This window comes from Nannobrachium achirus (assembly GCF_963921795.1).
Source record: "Nannobrachium achirus genome assembly, chromosome: 18".
Taxonomy (NCBI): Eukaryota; Metazoa; Chordata; class Actinopteri; order Myctophiformes; family Myctophidae; genus Nannobrachium; species Nannobrachium achirus.
Window position 1 is genome coordinate 42479753 of NC_137825.1, and position 20405 is coordinate 42500157.

Genomic DNA, 20405 nt, shown 5'->3' on the forward strand with positions numbered 1-20405 from the left:
ACCCCACTGTGTTTGGCAAGTTTCACAACAGAGGACTAGAAGGTGAGAATTTAGTTGGTATCGGTAGAGATCCTGTGCTAATTGCTACAGAGGGCTGTTCAGCCTGATGTATGCTTCGGTGACATGTTGCACAACATTTTGTAACCAAAGCATAAATCAGCCTTTAGTGGAAGGGTGTTTCTATAGACCAATATTACAGAATGAAGTAAGGTCAAACATCCACTGGGAGGCGTGCTTGGCCTGGGTATTGCATTGCTTTGTTGCTGTACAAAACACTTTGTGTCTCAGTTAACAGACTCAATGTACAGTATGTGTGTGCGTGTGTGCGTGTGTGTGTGTGTGTGTGTGTGTGTGTGTTCTTGTCCATTGACAACTATTACAGGGTGTGAGAGATACAAAGTTGGCAATGTGATGATCACAGATTGTGAATTGAGATATCAAAAGAGGGTGGGATGGGGTGGTAGTCACAGTGAAGCAAGGAAGGACACATTTGGTGAAGGACAGACGTTTAGACGCATCAGTGAACATGGCAGACGTCCAACATGTAAGATCGCTGGAGGAGACAGGCAGAAGAAACTCATAATTTTACAGCCTGAATTTCCATCACTTTGGACATTTAGAAAACTAAAAACTGTCAAATGTAAAAAATAAAATAAAATAAAAAATAACAAAAGAAACAAAAGAAAAACAAACAATAAATCAAAAGTAATATATATACAGTATATAAAAACATAAGAATACAAGATAGTGAAACAAGTTTTTCCATAAATCTGACTGGTGTTGTACATTGTGATTCTTATCGTTCTCCCTGTAGGTGTGTTTGCTTCCTGCATCACCTCGGCTCTCATCTGATAACAGAGTCCCAGCGATGGCCGTGTAAACAAAACCAAAAGAAAAGGAGGAGGGGAGGAAAAAGAACGTCTGGCCAGCGTCGATTGGCCCACAGTTGCTTCCGCGTGATTGGCTGTGCACAACTGTTCTATTTCCTCTTCCTGTTATTCCACGTTTCTGTTGTTGTCGTCGCCCACGCTGCTTCATCCCGAACCCGACTGCTGAATGGAAACGCGATTGGTGGCTTCTCTCTCCAGCTAGCCGTCAGACCTCCAGGTCTGGTGCGCCTCCACTTCCTCAGAGACCACCAGTAGCAGCTCACAGTTCTTCCCTCTCAGCTGGTGACGCAGGAACTTCCTGTGACATCATAAAGAGTGGACAATGAGAAAGGAGTAGCCAACATGCTGACAAAAAAACGCGGTGAGATATTCTGTTTTCTGTAGCGATGTTTGATCGTGAGCCTGGAGCGCCATGTAGTAGACAGCCAGGTGTTCGATGCAGATACGAGGCCAGAAAGTGAAGGATGAATAAGGTTTCAAAGGTTTAAAAGGTCTTATTTGAGATGTTCCTTTTAGGCAGGGTGTTTAACTGTACTTGTACTGTACTACATTTCAATTGTATTGACTATACTTGTACTGTACATTTTTGTCTAATAAAATAATCAATAAAAAAAAACTTAAAAGGACTTATTTGGGATGCTCCTTTTAGGCAGGGTGTTTAACTGTACTTGTACTGTACTAATTATTTTTATTTTATCGACTATACGGTGCCATGTCATAGTTCCGACCTCCCATTTTTCCGACCTCCCATTATTCTGACCCGGCCACTTTACCTCAGTAAAACTAACGCTGGTGAATGCTAACCTGGTGAAATTCTAACCGAACGAAACTGGTGAATGCTAACCTACTGACGCTGGTGAATGCTAACCTGGTGAATGTTAACCTGCTCGGAATATTGAAAGGTCGGACTAATGATCAGTCCCCGACTATACTTGTACTGTTCTCTATTTTTGTCTAATAAAATATTCAATCAATCAAAACCTGCAGTTTCTATTAGCTTGGTTTCCCCATCGATGATGGCCTGCTGAATGCTAGAAAACTGTACCACATGCTCACGGTGTGCAGTAGACCTATCAATGGTGCTGTGTCTATACCTGGTAGTAACCAGGTTCATAGTTGTAATAGGACCACATACGTGAAACATACACCACACACACACACAGGCATATGACACAAGCACACAAGACATGAGCATGCCCACACACACACACACACACACACACACACACACACACACGTACACTGACACACCAGTTTTTTACCTAAGCTCCTCTGGGTGGCCGATGGGGTGTGGGTTACGCAGCTTAGAGTCCAGGTTGTAGTAGACCCCTCCCACCTCTCTGACCCCTATCCAGTGCTGCCGCTTAAGTGGGAGTCGGAGGGGCCCCCAGCGCAGGTTGGATGGCACATTGAGAATGAATCCAGTCACATTAGACAACTCTATACAGCACACATCCCTGAAGAAGAGGAGACGAGAGCATACAGACAATATAGACAAAGCCACAAGAGTAAAAGGGTTTACAATTAAAATATACATTACATCTCAGCTCAAAATTGAAATTACATTTGAATGTATCGGGGTAAAATGATCAAGTAGCCTTGATAATACGCATTTTTTTTGTGAATCCCTAACCCTCATAGGCAGTATGAATACTGAATTGTGTACATGCTGCTGATACTACTTTCGGAAACTACTTTTCAATATTTAAGCTTAACAAATTGATGACAATGGCTGAATTGTCAGCTACTCGAGCTGTCAACTACAGAGATTAAAAATAACACCGACTTTGGACCCGTTTTGTTCTAAAGAGAAGTAGCAGGAATTTGTGTCTCGTGATACCATTGATTGCATTGATGAAAGGCAGCTTCCTGCCTCATTGTTCTCAACTATCACTCACAGATATGTCCTCCACAAAGTTTTTGCTAATGGGATTTTATTTCCTATTTAATTAAGTCAAACGTCTATTAATTACATAACATGTTAATAAACAAATCAACCAAGACAAGGTAGCGTAGTATGATGAACTCAAATTATATCATTGAGCAGTTCATGAGAACAAGGTCAGGCTCGATACAAACAGTCAAAGGCTTACTCGATTTGGTGGCCTTGTTATCTTAAGTGTCTTATAGTGCCTAAGTGCATGCATTTTTAGAATGGCTGACACCAGTGCCTATGAAAGCACTTATCTTAGTAGTATGAATGTCATGCTTTAACCAAGGAGCCATATACAGGGAATGTCATCTTTAAACCCAACAGTGTTATGCCTCATTCACACTACAGATATATAGTTGAACGTTTTGCTTGGTAATTCAATGTAATCTCAATGGAAACCAGCTTTAAAGGCTGGGCATGTCGGCTGTCCTTGGAATCCAGCCTTTAAAGCTGGTTTCCATTGAGATTACATTGAATTACAAAGCAAAACGTTCAACTATATATCTGTAGTGTGAATGAGGCATTAGTGCCACACTCTACATAATGGATCCTTATCAGGCTTTTGATGTACATTTTATTTCTTTCCCTGCCTCCCTGCTTTGGCTTTTCTCTATGTCCTTTCAATTCCCACATGACACCCATATACAGTATATCGTCTATGACCACCTTTACATGAATCTGATGCAAAGCTATTATGAAACAAACGGTGAACAAGGACAATCTCGCAGTCACAGAGGGTAGCAGCTAAAAACCTGGAGGGGTTGTAGATTTTACAAGCACTTTACTTCAGTGACATTGCTGGAGTACATTTTCAGCATACCAGCACACCTTAATGGTTGCTAATGGAACACTACACAACCCTATAACAAATATAGAGCTAACATTGTAAATTCTCAATGTCCCTTACAATACTTTTAATATTGCTGTACCCTTTCTAGTAACAGCAGGAATTAATACATGGCAAAGGTTGTATGGAACACCAAGCAATAAGCACCCTGGTGGTGACTCAACCCACACAGACCCGATTCCAAAACATCATTGGTTCAACTCCAGACAATGACCATCTCTATCCTGTCTGATGAAGCGAAACAATGCTTGATTCCAAACTTCATCTTAAAGACCAAAAAATAAGTTTGCTGTCAACCTCCGCATGCCTGGTCCTGCCTACTGTACCTTCTTTTGTCCCACCATACAGCCTCGAATCCACGCGTCTGTAGAGCCGCCATGATGACGTTGACGTCATAGTTCCCGTTTCCCAGCATGCTCTTCTTGTGAGGAGTCACCAGAGTGCTGGGTGAAAGTCTGGCAACAATGTGAAATACAAGAGAGTTGAGGAAAATGAAGGACAAAGGGGAAAGTGAAGACGACAAACTAATCAGAGAGAGAGACAGATGGATGAGGGAACATGAGGCAGCCATGCGGTCAAACACACACATGGGAAAATATTGATAGTCCGAGGTCCCATTAGTCCGAGTAAGGTTAGGGTTAGAGTAGAGTTAGGGTTAGCATTAGGGATGGGCATCGTTCACCTTTGAATCGATACGATACCTTTTTCGAAACCTGGGAATCGATACGATACCCTTTTCGATACTTTTTATTTAAGTTTAACTGCTCTACCGCAGAGGTGATGATGATGATGATGATCACACAGTGTGGTGGAGCGGAGAGTATAGACGTTGGATAATCATCATAATAATAAACATTATAGGCTATTGTCGGCTATTTTCCACAGTAACGAGTGTAGCCTACTAAAGCAGTCATTAAACTCTTATCTCAGTAGCCCAACTGTTACAGATGCGACCGGCCAGGGGTGCCTTCCAGAGAATCGAAACAAGGTATCGTTCGTTTTTACGTGAACCGATACCCGACAGTATCGACCTCATGCAATCGATACCATTAAAAGTATCGCAGACAATACCCATCCCTAGTTAGCATTCACCAGTGTCAGCAAGTTAGAATTCACCAGCCTCGGACTAATGGGACCTCGAACCAATGACACATGAAAACAACGCTACGTGCCCCACACACACACACACACACATCACCCCTGCACCCCGTTCACCTCTGGTAGATGTCCTGCAGCGTGTCCCTGCTGAAGGCTGTGCCATCCTGGAAGACGTTGTTGAGTGCGTGCAGGGCACACAGCTCCCTGCGCTGCTTCTCGTGGTAGATGGCCGGAGGAGCCGGGGACGCCTCCTGGGAAGCCACCGCCGTGGGGTGAGGAGGAGGAGGGGAGAGGGACGAGGAGGACGACGAGAGATCCTGTTGCTGCGACTCCCTGAGATCCCTGCACCTCCTGTCCTCCCCGCCTCCTCTCGACCCTCCGAGGACCAGTTCTCCTCCTCCTTTCTGCTTGCTGACCTTCCAGGGCATGCAGCCCAGCTCCTGCAGGCCTCCCCGCCCCTTCCCCTTCCACTCCCCAGCTGAATGGGGAGCGCTTCCCATCTCCTCCTCACTGACTCACTACCGCCAGCGACCACAACCACCGCCACCTTCGCAGAGACGATGCTACATTGGCGTCATGGCAACTGTCGCCACGGCAACCACTCAGCCGCTCGGAGGAGGGGGTTGTGGGCTTTCGTGGGTAGGGGGCAGGCTTATGAGGTTAAGTGATAGACCCTTTTTGGGTTTGATCCGAGTATCCCTGGCTGCTCTTTCACAAACGGGAACGGGTGTGTGGGGAGAGGACAAGGGAGGAGAACAAAAGGGACGATGGACTGGCATTCACATGTGCATCAAAAGAGTGAAGGGATTGTCCTTGCAATTAGTGGCAAGTGCAAACATAGATACTCCAGATGTGCTGCTAAATGAATGCTAGAAGATGCATCATCAACAATGTCAAAGACTAGAGGAGATAGTCTTGTTGCTCAGGGTTTTCCACTTCCTCCATTGTGTGTGTGGATGATGATGACTCTTTCCATCAAGTAGCTGGCTTACAGGTTTGCAGTTCTTTCCATTGCTAGCAAAACGTGTTATAGATGCAGCTGGGAGTTGTTGCCTGAAAACAGCTGAGAGAGACAGAATGTAAGTAAGTGACAGATAAAAACACACTTTAGGGAACGCAGTTTTTCTTGTTGTCAATATCTGCTTTGTGAAAGTGTGATAAGATATCGCAATCATATGGTTTTACACGCTGTTCTCGTGTTACGCTGGTCAGCAATCACTAACGTGAAAAAGGTAAACATTTCAAGCAGCCCACTGATTGGACAGAGGAAGCTGTCTGTTTAGTAGCTGAAAAAACAACCGTGAAACGTACAAAATATACATTTTCAGACTGGACTACGAGTACAATCCACTGGGTCATGACATTTGTACAAGTCTGTAAGTGTACCGGTGTGTGCCGAATTTAAATCGACGGTATAACAATAATCAAAAAATGATAACTCGGGCTTGCACAATCCTTCTCTTGAAGGCTGCACTACGTGACAGTCGTTTGCAATGCACACAAACCGTTTCACATTACAGTTCCGACTAATCTCTCCATTTACCTGCCCCTTTCTGTCAGATGTACAGCTTCCGAATTGCCGTGTTCCTCTTTAAAACAACCCATTCGCTCCTCTTTTTATTCGGGGTTGGCTGCCTAGTATTAAGTCCTTTGTCTCCTTACCACTTTTTCCTTGTAGCTGCTGCTGTGCTGCCTCTTCTCAACACGCGCATGCGTACTGTCCCTCGCGGCCTCATGTTTGCTGTCAGACCTTTGCGTCAGAGCACAGTGCGTACAGGAGCCCACGAGACTGCCGATCTACAAGCTACAGAGCGGTTTACGTCCGTGGAACTTCCAACGCCTCGGAACTTCTGCAACACGCTGTGAGCTTGTAGCTCTAGTCCACTGTTTCCCAAACAGTTGGGTTTATCGTCAGTTTATGGGTCTCGACTAAAGTAAAATTCCCATTTTCTTGTCACACACACACACACACACACACACACACACACACACACACACACACACAGATGATTTGCCACCTCCCCCAAAATAGAAATGTGTAACAAATTCCATTCATTTAATAATAATAATAATAATAATAATAATGAAGAAGTAGTGAAAAAAAGCCGATCTGCAAGCTCACAATGTGGCGCTGTGTGCATGTAGATCTGCTATTTTCCCTGGGATTTTTGCTTAGGGTGAGTGGAAACCTCCCAAAGCAATAGGCTATCTATACTATAATTTTGCAAATGTCTGTCTGTCTGTCTGTCCCAGCGTTTCTCCTCGGTGGCTGGAGCAATTGATCTGAAATCGCATCACCATCAGCATATGAACACACCTGACATAACTGTGAAGGCCGTTTGTCACTTTCACAAATCGTATGCTGTATATTAGCATTTTTATGCTGTATCTACTATCTATTCTGCATCTAGCATGAGGCACATCTATTCTGCATCTAGCTTGAGGCAAAATGTTTAACCAGCTCTGTGTGTGTGTGTGTGTGTGTGTGTGTGTGTGTGTGTGTGTGTGTGTGCAGGCAGGCGGGTGTGTGTGCAGGCGGGTGTGTGTGCAGGCGGGTGGGCGGGCGGGCGGGCTGGGGGGGGGAGGGAACAGTATCTCTGTAGCCATTAAACGAAACGGGTTTCTTACATTGATGCTCCTACATCATGCAAGCACCAGTTAAAGTTACTTTCCATCCCTCATATACTGTGTGCACAGTGCACATCCCATAACCCACACACTGCACATCATTTTGGAGCTCATATCTTTGAACGGGTCAGGGCTAGTTAGGGTAATTAGGCCTACTGCTAAAATTGGATTTTCAACAAACTGAAACTAACTTAGCTATACTTTCTCAAAGACGTATTGGATAAACAGAGATAATGTTGCAATGTTGTAGACAATGTTCCAACTTTACTTACCGGTATGTTTGTTCGTTGGCATAATGTTTTTGGGGGGCCACAAGTCACAGCACAACAACTGTAGGCCTACTCATCTACAACACCACTCCTTTCCTTCTGTCTGGCATATTCTGGTTGATAAATGCCAAAAATTTAAATTGTACGTTAAATCTGTCCTTGTTTTTGATGTGGAAGGTATTTTGCATTTTGGTAAATTGTGGTGATGTTCTTTTGGATTTCAGGATTGTGTTGTTTAGTTTTAAATGTCTTGTGAATAGGCTGTTTTTCGGTTGGAAATAAGTGTTTGCTTTTCACTTCAACCATAGGACTTTAGGTTAATATCTTTCTTTAATTATGAAAGACACAAGAGGGCCATGCTAGACACTGGATAATAGAGTATATAGTACTGTGTGAAAACCTATGTGGCTCTCTGCAGAAGAATGGTATACAAATGTTAAACTATTTCAACAAGTCAGCATCGGAAAGCATAGAGAAAAAGACCAAGATACTTAACCAAAAGCATCTACGGTATGTTTAAACCCAAAACTGAAGCAGCAATAACAAATTCATGTGGACAGTGGCTAACCCACAGAGTGACAAAAATACCTGAGGCAGCGAATCACCCTTGCACTAAAACTTTAAATTGGTACATAACGTGTGAATGACAACCCCCCGACCCTGTACATTCACTTTGTGGCACACTCAACATACAAACAAGCTTTATCACATGTGCACACGCTCCTAAACTCTCTTGCTGTCATCCACGCGATGACCCTATAGTAAATCAGGGGTGTTGACATGTCATGATCAGTGTCATGGTCTGCTCCTCTGGCCCTTCTTAATGATAAATAATAAACGCTTGCACACTGAGGGCTCCAATGTGACAGATGCTTTATTGCACAAAATAACTCAAACCTCTGCCCTTTCTGGCCATGTTCTTTAGCCCTGGACATTATTGCTTTCCGAATTTTTATGCCTTTTTTATGCCTAGTGTCTGTTCTTTGTTCAGTCTAGGTTTCTAGGTATTGTTGTTCTGTTAGTCTGTTTTTTGAATACTTGATTGATTGAATGCTTTATTAACAAAATAGTACAGTGGTACGATTATACAATGACGCTAAAAGCATAACACAAAAACGTGTTTCCTAGGTCTAGTTTCTTCCCCAGGTGTGTCTCACCTGTCACCACTATTTGTCCACATCAGGCAAATTGGTTCACAGTATCATTATAGTCATGTGATCAACACGGATCTGTCCGATTTGTCATATTCCATCCTGGCTAAGATTGGCTTCCAATTAAAGTTTGCAGGAGTCCTTTTTTAACAAAATGCCTGAAATCATGTATTCCTCAAACGTAAACTCTTTAGTAGTCCTTGTAACATTCCTTGTCATGTTTTCCTCATTTTGGCTCTAGTCATTTGTGTTTTTTGGTAATAAAACCCCTTGCATTTTACATGCCCTGACTCTGCCTCTTGTCCTGTGCTTGGGTCTTGCACCGTGACAGATTACTGTCACCTCCCTACAGTTTTCTGATGCTGTCTGTCAGGGGAACTACACTGGTTTGTGCTACAAAGACAGTTTATGCCAGGGAGGTAGTGTAGTACTGCCCCCGAGGGCACATTTAGATAAACAAATATATATATTTAAGGTTAGGGTTAGAGCTACCTGATTGTAAATATATATATTTATTGATATAAAACATTAAGTACTAACAATATTAAATTATATGACTTATTTATACATGTTACAATTGCCTCCAGGCTCCAACCACTGTTACAATTGCCCCGTAACGGGGATCAGGGCAACTGTAACACTCTGACTTATTGCATTAAAAAATAATATTAGTCTTGTTCTTAGTGAAAGCTTTTATAAAGGTATTATTAATTAGGGCAAATATGTTTCTTATATCAAAAGAGCTCTTGACTACTAGTAGTCAGTAAATTATGAAGGAAATGTTACTTTTGACCCCCCAGTCTCCCCCTATCCAGCTAAGACCATAGAACAATACTGATGATTTAACACTTTCAGTCATTTGCTGTAGTCTTTACCATAAATATGCTTAAATAACAACTGCAATACTATTTGTTGCTATTTATCTTTTCACTTTGACAAGATAATATTTTTTTTTTACAAAGATTCAATAAAAATGTCGAGAAAGGGAACTGGGAGAAGTTCTCTCCCAGTTCCCCTCCCTGCTGATCAGATGCCTTGACCAACCAGTAGGAGTCACTATTGCAGTCCCACACACAGGTACTGCCAGGGCTAATAGAGTTCAACAGTTTGTCTCTTACAAACCTTCATATTTTATTTCTTACTGTGCTTTATACATTCATACACTCATGCTCTCTGCCTGATGATATTATCATAACGTGTGTGTTTGTGTTCAGTACAATAATTAACGACCAATACAATCTGTATAAGACAAAAATCTGATTTGGGATGCCAGACTTGCCAGTGTGATAGCACTTACAGTAGGCCAGGATTCAAAGCAAATAGGATATGTGCACTAATATATGCACTAACTAGATTAGTATTATTGTTTTTGTACTTGATTGGGTTTTAGATTAGTATTAATGTTATTTGTACTTGATTGGGTGTTAGATTAGATTTTTGTAAAATAGAAAAGCCTCCTGTGGACAGGTGATGAGAATTAGTACCTGTGCTATAATCACTTATATCAATGCATCTGGTTCGTCCAATGTAATTGTGATGTCCATGACAAATAAATGAAACATGACATAACATAACTGCCTGAGCCACCAGGCACCCTGGTCTATGACTATTAGTGAACATTCCGTCTCTTTCTGCTATTGTAAATGTCTGGCCATCATAAATGCAACTCATGTTACATTTTAGCTCATTTGATTATGCTGTAGTTTATGAGTTAGCTATCTAATATATTCCCCATGTCTGTTCATGCTTGTGACCAAAAAATTGTCGCAGGAAACCAATTAAAACACTACACAAGTTGTCTAGCATCACAGACAAATTGCATGTGTAAGTGATCATGATAAAAAAAAAGAAAAAAGAAAAAATCAAACTTGTTTTGTTTTCCTTTTTTAAGAGCCATAGAGCATGTATAATTTCCACTTTAGTGCATATGCAAAGCAACGTTTAAAGGACCACTTCTCCTCTGGGACAACCAGATCTTATTTTATTGTTTGGGACACGATCAACACAATCCTGAGTTATTTTTTGTGTTCAATCTGTGTTTTCAGATATTTTAGTATTTCAGCATGCTACAACTGGTCATATGCTTCCTATATTGTAATGAGTTCTAAGTGGCCATATTTACAAAAAGACAAGTCATGCAAAAATGACACCAAAATGTTTCTTTTATTACAAATACAAGTTTACATGAACAGACCAACATTCTAGTCTACCACCTTTGAAGCAGTAAAGACGGTGCTAGCTTTCACTCTCAACAAAGTTGTGTGTACCGTTTTGTGTACATATGCATATGGTCATAGATATCAGTTTAAATGCACTTAGTGATTTAACTCTTAATACCAGTGTATCAGCTGCAACAACCCATCAAGCCTGGCAAAACATACATGGTTTAACTCTTGGCCTTAATATTTTATGCAAGGCAGGAAACCAACCTTTCTTTTCTTTTTTGCCCACCAATAAAAGTGACTGATACAAAGTCTGGTTGGTTATGATACCCACAGCAGTTAGTAGTCATGTGTACCAGCCTGATTTTTTTTTTTAAAGTAAAGTTTGGGTAGTGGTCGGGTTAATAATGAACAATACAGTGAAATATGACAGGGTGCCAATGGAATAAAGGACATGTCATCGGTTCTGAGCCAAATTGGTCTACAAGTGCATAAGTGCATCGACCAGTTCTTGTTTCTTGGTGCCGGTGAGTCCTCGAACTCCAAACTGTTTGCAGGCATCCTTGAGTACAGCCACTGTCAGTTTCCCCAGAGTTCCATTCTTTTTGTGTGCTTTGAGTTCATCCAATGTCATCTCTGCTGCTTTAGCTTTCTTACTAGCTCCGCCCGCGGCATCATCTGTATGTCCACACACACACACACACACACACACACACACACACACACACACACACACACACACACACACACACACACACACACACACACACACACACACACACACACACACACACACACACACACACACACACACAGAGAGTACAGTGTTTGTCAGCACTTGATGAGCTAGCCTGCATTACTTGGATTAAAGAGAAATTTAATCTTGCGACTAACAATGTTTCATTTTCAAGCCCTAATGTGCGATTTGTGAAACAGTGTGAAGTTATGTAAAATAAAGGTTGGATCTTTTGTGGTGTCGTAGTTAAACATAACGTTCATACTGACTATCAAGAAAATAAAAACACGGTAATTCATGTCAAAAAAGTTGCTGACCCCTGATCTAGTACAATACTCAATAGTCATAAGGCAGTCTTTGACCAACCATAGCTGTCAAGCTGTGATTTCATCGGTGTGTTTTTTCCTTTTCTCCAATGTTTGTCTTCGCCAATTCACCCAGTGTTTGCAGTCTGTCACTGCCAACCCTGACTTGTTAGTCAATAACAAGTCCTCCAATACATATGGAAATCATTTCACCTGACAGTGAGGAGTTTCACTGGGAGGGCGTAACACATGTGGAGGAACTCTGTGCAGCAACTGAGATCACCCACCCTTCCAGCTTCCCACCAGTGAACATGGCCAAATGTTGTTTGTTAGAGTACCCAACCAAGCCAGAAGCACACCAACTCCACTCCCCACGGCGGTGGGCAGACACTTTGACCATGCAACATCGCTGACCAACCTGTTTTGCGTTTGGCAGGTACTGGTTTGTAGTTCTCTGGGTTGTAGTGGGAAGGATAGACCAAGTCCTTGGCCTCCTCAACCAGAGGACCCAGGCGCTTGTCCATCTGTTCTACTTTGGGCACTGAGAGAGAGAGAGAGAGATAGAGAGAGAGATAGATAGGGGGCGGGGGTGGATGGAGGTAGAGACAGAAGATGGAGGTAGAAAGGGAAAGAGAGATAAAAAAAAGGATAAAGGATATGGAAAGAGTAAACAGAGATGGAGGGATGGATGTAGAAAAGAAGCGAGGATGTTAGAGGCTTTGTGAGAGATGTTAGTTTTGACTGTGCTTTGACTGTGTGTCAGCAACAAGTGCAATTCAAGTCCTGTTTGAAATAAAGAATGTGTTTATGCATTTGTGTGACTCACAGGTGAAGTCTTCGATGGAATCTGGAGCCACCATGTCCAGAGCCAAGGCTTCCAGGTTCCTGTAGTGCTGTTGGAGGACTGGGTTCTCAAACGCTTCACTCCTGCAACCATATTATATTATTAGAGGGGTTCAGAATCAGAACCTGGGGTCTGGGGGGGGGCACAGAGTGGGCTTGAGCCATTGTCTCCTTGGAGGTAGTCCAACATTTTAAACATTGCATAACAGCATAACTTGTATTCATCCACTGTCTGCCTGTATCATCTCAACATCGGTCCAAATTATCATACAGAAAACATACTAAATTACTGTATTCAAAAAGTTTGAACAATAGCAAAAATAGCAGATTGTAGATCACCATCGGTTGTACAATAAGTACCACTTAATTATTTGAAGTGGTTAACAATTAAATTAAAACTACAGTATGTCTGAAAAACACAATCATGTGTGCAGCATGTCTCATCTTTTCTCAGATGTAAGAAGAAGCACTCCAAGGAGAGAACATTGGGAACCACTGGATTTCATGACTGGACGATTAATTGTGCCCAACTGAACATTTTTGTAATCTCTGAGAATTCTAAGAAATGTGATTCTTCACAGCAGCCATTTTGACAGGTAAACACAGTTGTCAAAATCCTGTCTATCAGTGGGAACATCATGCAATCTTCATTGTATTACTGCTATATTTACAGAGGAGCAGCTAACCTGTATTTGAAGCGGAGCTTGGAGACGATTTCCTTCATCTTGTGCACTTGGACGTCTGTCGCTGCAGGGCGTTCCGGCGTGTCCAAGGTCCGGAAGTCATCAGCAAACGGCAGGAAGATGACATTAAAACCTGATGCAACAAGAGAACGAGTGTCCACCATCAGTTAAGGCTTTTTCAGCAAGGCTCTGTAGGAGCCTAGCGGTCTATAAAGCAGGTTAGTCTGTGACTTTGTGCCACACCGTTCCCAAGATCCACATGATTAGACTTTTTGTTGTGAGCTTGTAGATCGGCTAATGTTTTTTAGAGATTTGGTAGAGAGTGAAAAAAATAAAATAAAAGACTGTATCAAGTACATTATTTCCAGGCCCATTTGACGAATTCTAGAGGGTTTAAAAATAAATAGTACCGGATATGCAGCTCGGCAAATAAAAGCGTCAAATAAATGGTGAATTGATCTCAGTGCATGTCGGAGGACAATTTCACGTTAAGTTTAAATCTCCACGTTCTGATTACTGTGTGTTTTTTATCACAGTAAACGATGATACCGATTATCGCCCCATCCATAAGGCTAGGGCTCCACCAAAATGACGGCATCGTTGACAGTGGAGCACCCTTCATTGATTAAAACGGGAGCGTTCCCAGCGTTGACGTTGACGCGACCCTCAACGCGCCCGGTGGAGCCGGGGGGTAATATGGTCACAGGGCAGTACAGTACCTGGAGGTGTGATCTGATTCTGCCCCTCGTCCACCTCCTCTCTCTGGGGCACCAGCGCCACAAAAACAGGAGGGGTGTTCCGGCGGGCGATGTACCGACACAGGGCGAATACTTTCCTCTCACTGCACCTCTTCAACAGTGCATTGAACAGACACGCACTTCCTGGAGGGTGGAAGATGTAAGAGTGGAATTTAGTAAGCATAATCGTCTAATCGCAATTATTTTAGGTAATCACAATTATTTTGCATAATCGTCATAATCATTTCCATGTTGAGAAATGTTCATATAGTTTCAAACACTTTCAAAAAGTAGTGGAAATAGCAGATCTGCAAGCTCACAACGCATCACAATGCGATGCGAGCTTGTATTTCCACTATAAATGTATAAAGAATAAAGTTATTAAATATGCCAGTCATTCCTTTGTATATTTAGGTTATTTGTCATATCTGCCCTGTGCTACTAAAAGACAAAAATAAATGTAATTTTTATTCATATGCTCCGGTGTTCACCGACAAAAACACAATTAAATCATTAATCACAATTATTTGTGTGACAATTAATCATCAAGTAAAATGTCATAATCGTGACAGCCCTAGTCATTAACGCAGTCGTGTTCCCTGTCCACACACACACACACACACACACACACACACACACACACACACACACACACACACACACACACACACACACACACACACACACACACACACACACACACACACACACACACACACACACACACACACACACACACACACACCTGTGACTTGGTCCTCCTCTGGGTAGAGAAAGTTAGAGGATCTTATGTGGTGGTGCATCTTGAGTTTTTCCATGGGTTTGAATCCAAACAGAACGAGTCCCGGGTCATCAAACTTGCTAATGGAGCTCACCTCCTCCGTCTCCATCACAATCTGTTTGTTGGCGTACACCTACAACAAACACAGGCACACACTGACACAAAGACAACACAGCAAAAACAATGCAAGCTGTTTTCACCACCTGCTTTTGAAGATAACCAAACAAACTTTTGAAGGCTTAGCATTTGCTACAAATCTAGTTGGTTTATAATACATTAGTTCACCTCTAACAGCCACTGTGGCCTGTAGACAAAAAGTGAACTTTCTTCTTCCATGTTAGTTTCCATCCCTGCTAAGTGGGGGTGTTTCTGAATGGAGGTCTGCCCCCTATAAATCAAAACCCCCATTCATGTGTGCCACTTTTGAATGTTGCATTAAAAGTACATTTTTATGCCTGTAGCGAGATGGCACAAAAATCATCGCCTTCCTACTAAGAATGCCTGCATCGTTGTCACAGCACATAAGTGTGAATGGAAAGCGTCACTATACCGCGTGTTCAAGGCGATGCTTACTTAAGAGATGCTAGTTCTATGAACAAACTGTTGTTCTAACATAAAAAGACTTCATAAAAATGATGTCATGAGTGAACTGTGTTATGGGCTGTGCTCTGCTCTTGGCTCTGAACGTTAGACCCAGCTACTGTATTGATGCTGAAATGGCGATTCTTTTATTTATTTTTACCATTTCGTCAATTTAATTTGTCAATAAAACGTGACGTTTCTGGGTACAGACACGTCTGGTTGCGTTTAGTCACTCAGAGACGTTCAGACAACCTTTCTTCCAACGGCCGGTTCAGAAGGGCTCGTTTTAAACATGAATGTGATCTGGAGTTAGATTAGGAGATAAATCCACTTTTGTGAATCTCAGACATCAAAGAGTTTGACATGTGGGCGCGTCGTGGGCATCCAATGTGTTAATGATGAGTCTCTCTGCAATGTGGTCTGCCATGTTGAAAGTGAGTGATGTGAAATTCTGATGGAGTTTAATTGGCTGTCAGTGTTTTGATCGTTCATCAACTCGCTCTAAAAGTGATCCCACTGTGGACAGGTGTCTTACCTGGGCTTTCTTCATTTCACTGGGGAGCAGCAGGCTACCCGTTTGCGTGTGGAAGGTTCGGGTCTTGCTTCGGACCTGCTCGTTGGTCTCCCGGTACAGCTTAACAGCAGCTGGTTTACGGGCTGTCATCTGAGTGGCGAACACACCAACTGCCACGTTCATCCCCTCTCCCAGACACAGATTCAACCTGGTGGTGGTGGGGAGATTTCAAATCAAAGTCATTCGTATACCAATAAAGAATTAGGCTCATTCCTGCTGATAACCAATCAATGTCATTGTGCAAGTTTCACCAATGGTGAACAAACCACCAGAAAAGGAGAACAAACTGACAGACACAGAACATAAAATTATTTCTAATGGACATGATGTGGACACTGAAACCCTAGCTGCTTCCTATGAGCATGTGGGTGCCTTGCATGGTTGCCTCTACTACTGGTGTGTGAATGTGCAATTGAATGAATGAATGTAATTCACATTGTAAAGCACTTTGGATAACGGCACTTGAGAAAATGATGATCATTTAAGTAACTACAGTACTGATGTGTGCACGTGAAAAGTTGATTAACTCCAGTCACCTGAAAAACATGCTCAATTCAGACATGAACAGTGACACCTCACAGTAGCACAGCTTTTTCATTGCAAATAAAGACAGAATTCAGCATGTAATGTGAAGATGTGCTCCTGACCCTACCTGGCCATGGCTCGTTTCTTCTGGTCCTTGGCACGCACCCTCTTCTGGAGGTCCTCCAGTTTGGAGCAGGGCTCCAGCTGCATTCCCAGCTCACTCTCGTCCGCTGGAGGACTGACAACATCGCAGAAGAAGAGCGAGACATCAAAGCCGCCAGGTTTCATCTGGTGCATCAGGTCAATGACAACACCTAGCAGAGACAGGACAGGGTCAATACACACTGCATCTCTATTTGTGACAAAAATCTCTGTGGTTTTTGCTACTAGCCCTTACCCGTTCAAAGATATGAGCTCCGAAATGATGTGCAGTGTGTGGGTTATGGGATGAGGGATGGAAAGTAACTTTAACTGGTGCTTGCATGATAATATGTAGGAGCATCAATGTAAGAAATACCCGTTTTGTTTAATGGCTACAGAGATACTGTGTTCCAACCCCCCCCCGCGCACCGCCCGCCCGCCCGCCTGCACACACACCCGCCTGCCTGCCTGCACACACACACACACACACACACACACACACACACACACACACACACACACACACAGCTGGTTAAACATGTTGCCTCATGCTAGATGCAGAATAGATTAGCCTCAAGCTAGATGCAGAATAGATAGTAGATACACCATAAAAATGCTAATATACAGCATACGATTTGTGAAAGTGACAAACGGGCTTCACAGTTATGTCAGGTGTGTTCATATGCTAATTGTGATGCGATTTCAGATCAATTGCTCCAACCACTGAGGAGAAACGCTGTTTCAGACAGACAGACAGACACTCACTCAGACATTTGCAAAATTATAGTATAGATATGAACACAGTATTTCGTCTGTCGGGTGGAAACCTCATACTGTATATCCAAAACTGTTACTTTTCAGGATTCAGATTCAAAAATACGCCCGACAAAGCCCGATGCACCACAGGGGATTCAAACCCACAACGTGCAACTTTTGTGTGTCGCTGTAGTATGATCAAGAAAAGAACGGAATTTACGAAGAAACATGGAGATAAGAGGTTTCTGCCCGATTTGTAAATAAAGCTATTGGAAAAAGAAAATCTCAGTGCTTACAATGTAAAAAACTAAATGTCCCCTTATGCCTTGCTTTAAACCCACCAGTTTCTTTGAGGTCGCTGGCTTTGGTGCGTGCCTGGCGGTCCTTGGTGCTGTCGCCATCATGTGGCTCATCCCTGCAGGTGAAGATCATGAGGCGCTTGTGTGAGAGCCGTAGTTTGATATCGCTGTAAAGGTTGGAGCAGCACCACAGGGCATCACCCAGGGACGTCTCCCCTCCGATGCCCAGTTTCTCTTCCACCATCTGAGCTCCCTTAGGCCCACGCAGGCTGTCTACATCCTGCACCCTCTTAGCACCTGGAGGAAATCAAGGTAACATTTCTGAGCCAAATATGTATGAACAATGAAGACATTGATTAAAGAGTTCCACGGAAATCCCTGGCAGTATTACTGCCATGCTCAACCAATTGTAGTATATCCTGTGCTTATATATGAACTTGTTTTGATACCGCCCTCTTACCTGGTTCGTCAAGGTCGTGGTACACAAAGACATTTTTGAAGGTATTCATGGGGTTTTTGCTATGCTTTGTTCCATAGAACACCAAGGCCACCAGGTCCCGGTGGCTGCTGATGATCTTGCTGCTGTACACACTGCGTACACACTACAAGTAGAGGACAAGACACAAGGTTTTGTTATCCTTATTTTAGCGATGTCCTGATATATTGGATTGACCAATATATCAAGTTGATATGAGCAAAACATGGCTCCCCAGCCTCCCTTAAATTTTGGGGAATAGAAAGAATCACAGCCCCGCCTGGGGAGGTGACATAATAAATTGCTTCGTGGAGAAGCACTGTTGTTTCACAACCTTGACACTTTATAACCTAATGGCCTAAATTAAGAAATTGAGCCTATCATGCTTTCTGTAGACGGTCCCTGACGTCAGTCATTGTCTTTGTACTAGCACTTAAATAAAAGGCTTAAATTGTCCGAGCTCTTCTATAAGTATTGGAAATACTCAGGTAAAGTACAAATACCTCAAAATTGTACTTAAGGACACTACTTAAGTAAATCAACTTAGTTACTTTACACCACTGCTTACCTGCATGGTCATGTCAAAGTTAGAAGCTTCATCATCCTCTCCTTTGACAAACATCTGCTTGGAAGCATCAACCAAGAACACCAAGCTGTCTCTCCCTGTGACCTTGTACTCTCCTGTACACCCAACCAAGGACAAGAACAAGTACCCCATTCAGTGTGTCAATAATTATACTACTTATTTGGGGACATTCTAACACTGCAATGCAAGCTCTTGATGGTCTCAAAAGTTGTAGTGCCCATGCAAAATATCCAAAAGAAAATACTTTTCCTATAGCTCACGAGATGGATCGAATGCATTATCGTAATGTGTGTCTGCTGAAGGGTAACGAGTCTAACGACTAACAAGTTCTCGAGATTAGGCCGGGGGAAGCACCGTTTCCCGAATGCTCACCATATTGGCCCCAAGACCAACATCTTGAGAGATGAACAGCACTTTTGAATGTCTCACTTATATCAGCACTTTTTTTTAACCAATAATGTTTTTTAAACGGCTTTGCCTCTTTTTTTCCCATGAGTATTTATTTTAAATGTGAAGCACCATGGGTTGTGGAGAACAGTAGCCTACTTTTCTCCGCTGTATTATAGTGTATATTGTGGAAGAGTCAATAAAACTGATTCTGATCAAAAAGATCTTGGGCCCTATTGTGGTCCATCCCTAAAAAAATAAATTGCCATCTCTTTATACTATTTTGAAAAACATGTTTACTTTAAATAGTTCAAATATTTGATCTACAAGCTCAAGCTCACATCGTGTCGATGTAGATTGTCTATTTGAAGTATTTTAAGATTATATAGCTGCTTCCTTGTCTACCTCCTTCGTCTCCTTCTTCCCGCTCATCATCTTCATCCTCATTCCGGTAGTAGGCGTTCCACTCTGCCATGGCCGCTGGCTGGTGTACTCTGGTGCTGTCAAAACAATGGACAAAGAAAGAAAATTACGTATAGTAGAATGTTCAAGAGTTGTTCAGATACAGACACACATTTACATAAACACACACACACACACACACACACACACACACACACACACACACACACACACACACACTAATCGAGTTGTTACTGACAAATGTGGTGGATTTCTTATGAACAAAAAATGTGACGAAAGGGGATTAAATCGCAAACATAACTCTTCTAAAGGTTATAACGTTAATGTAATTTATCACTAACTTATTAGCTAGCTCGAGTCCTTGCTTGCTTGCCTTGCACACGCACACACAGCTCATACAAACCGATACACTGCTAAGATGTCTTTCATAACACAAAGGAGCCGCTGCATACAGTTCAAAGACCCGTGAATGAGTTTGGATCGTGTATAGTTACCCGATCTTGTTGAAAAGTGTGGTCAGAAGTCCAAACCAATACAAATGAATAGTATCTATCCGCTCCCGATATATTGATAACTCCTCAATGAAAACACAGA

At 42.5% G+C, this 20405-nt stretch overlaps 2 protein-coding genes across 4 annotated transcripts in view; both read right to left on the reverse strand.

Annotated features, from left to right (window-relative positions):
- Positions 1 to 6457, reverse strand: part of josd1 (Josephin domain containing 1) — a 7413-nt gene extending 956 nt beyond the window's left edge. Inside the window, exons 1-5 of one of the 2 annotated variants that reach the window (XM_080747955.1) lie at positions 6431 to 6457; positions 4886 to 5831; positions 3997 to 4125; positions 2153 to 2347; positions 1 to 1188 (exon numbers count right to left, since the gene is read on the reverse strand). The exon at positions 1 to 1188 is cut by the window's left edge and continues 956 nt beyond it. In XM_080747955.1, the coding sequence (XP_080604081.1) occupies positions 1089 to 1188; positions 2153 to 2347; positions 3997 to 4125; positions 4886 to 5268 (807 nt within the window). In that variant the 5' untranslated portion in view covers positions 5269 to 5831; positions 6431 to 6457 and the 3' untranslated portion in view covers positions 1 to 1088. The other variant, XM_080747954.1, reaches the window with a different exon arrangement.
- A 4591-nt stretch (positions 6458 to 11048) lies between these two features.
- On the reverse strand, positions 11049 to 20405 carry xrcc6 (X-ray repair complementing defective repair in Chinese hamster cells 6). Of its 2 annotated transcripts, XM_080747939.1 has the most exons (13): positions 20306 to 20405; positions 19794 to 19888; positions 18984 to 19096; positions 18401 to 18542; positions 17983 to 18237; positions 16872 to 17058; positions 16181 to 16367; positions 15028 to 15196; positions 14265 to 14426; positions 13549 to 13678; positions 12846 to 12946; positions 12438 to 12560; positions 11049 to 11656 (listed from the first exon to the last, which is right to left on the reverse strand). In XM_080747939.1, exons 2-13 carry the CDS (start codon positions 19861 to 19863, stop codon positions 11460 to 11462), a joined length of 1836 nt encoding a protein of 611 aa, XP_080604065.1. In that variant the 5' UTR covers positions 19864 to 19888; positions 20306 to 20405; the 3' UTR covers positions 11049 to 11459. The 2 variants fall into 2 exon arrangements, with proteins under 2 accessions (XP_080604065.1, XP_080604066.1); XM_080747940.1 differs by lacking the exon at positions 14265 to 14426.

Coding starts and splice junctions, on each gene's coding strand:
- xrcc6 (XM_080747939.1), bottom strand. CDS start 19,863: ATGGCAGAGTGGAACGCCTACTACCGGAATGAGGATGAAGATGATGAG. Junction 19,097..19,793: donor GGAAGAAGGAGACGAAGGAG/GTAGACAAGGAA, acceptor TTGGGTGTACAG/GAGAGTACAAGGTCACAGGG. Junction 12,561..12,845: donor TTCCATCGAAGACTTCACCT/GTGAGTCACACA, acceptor TCTCTCTCTCAG/TGCCCAAAGTAGAACAGATG.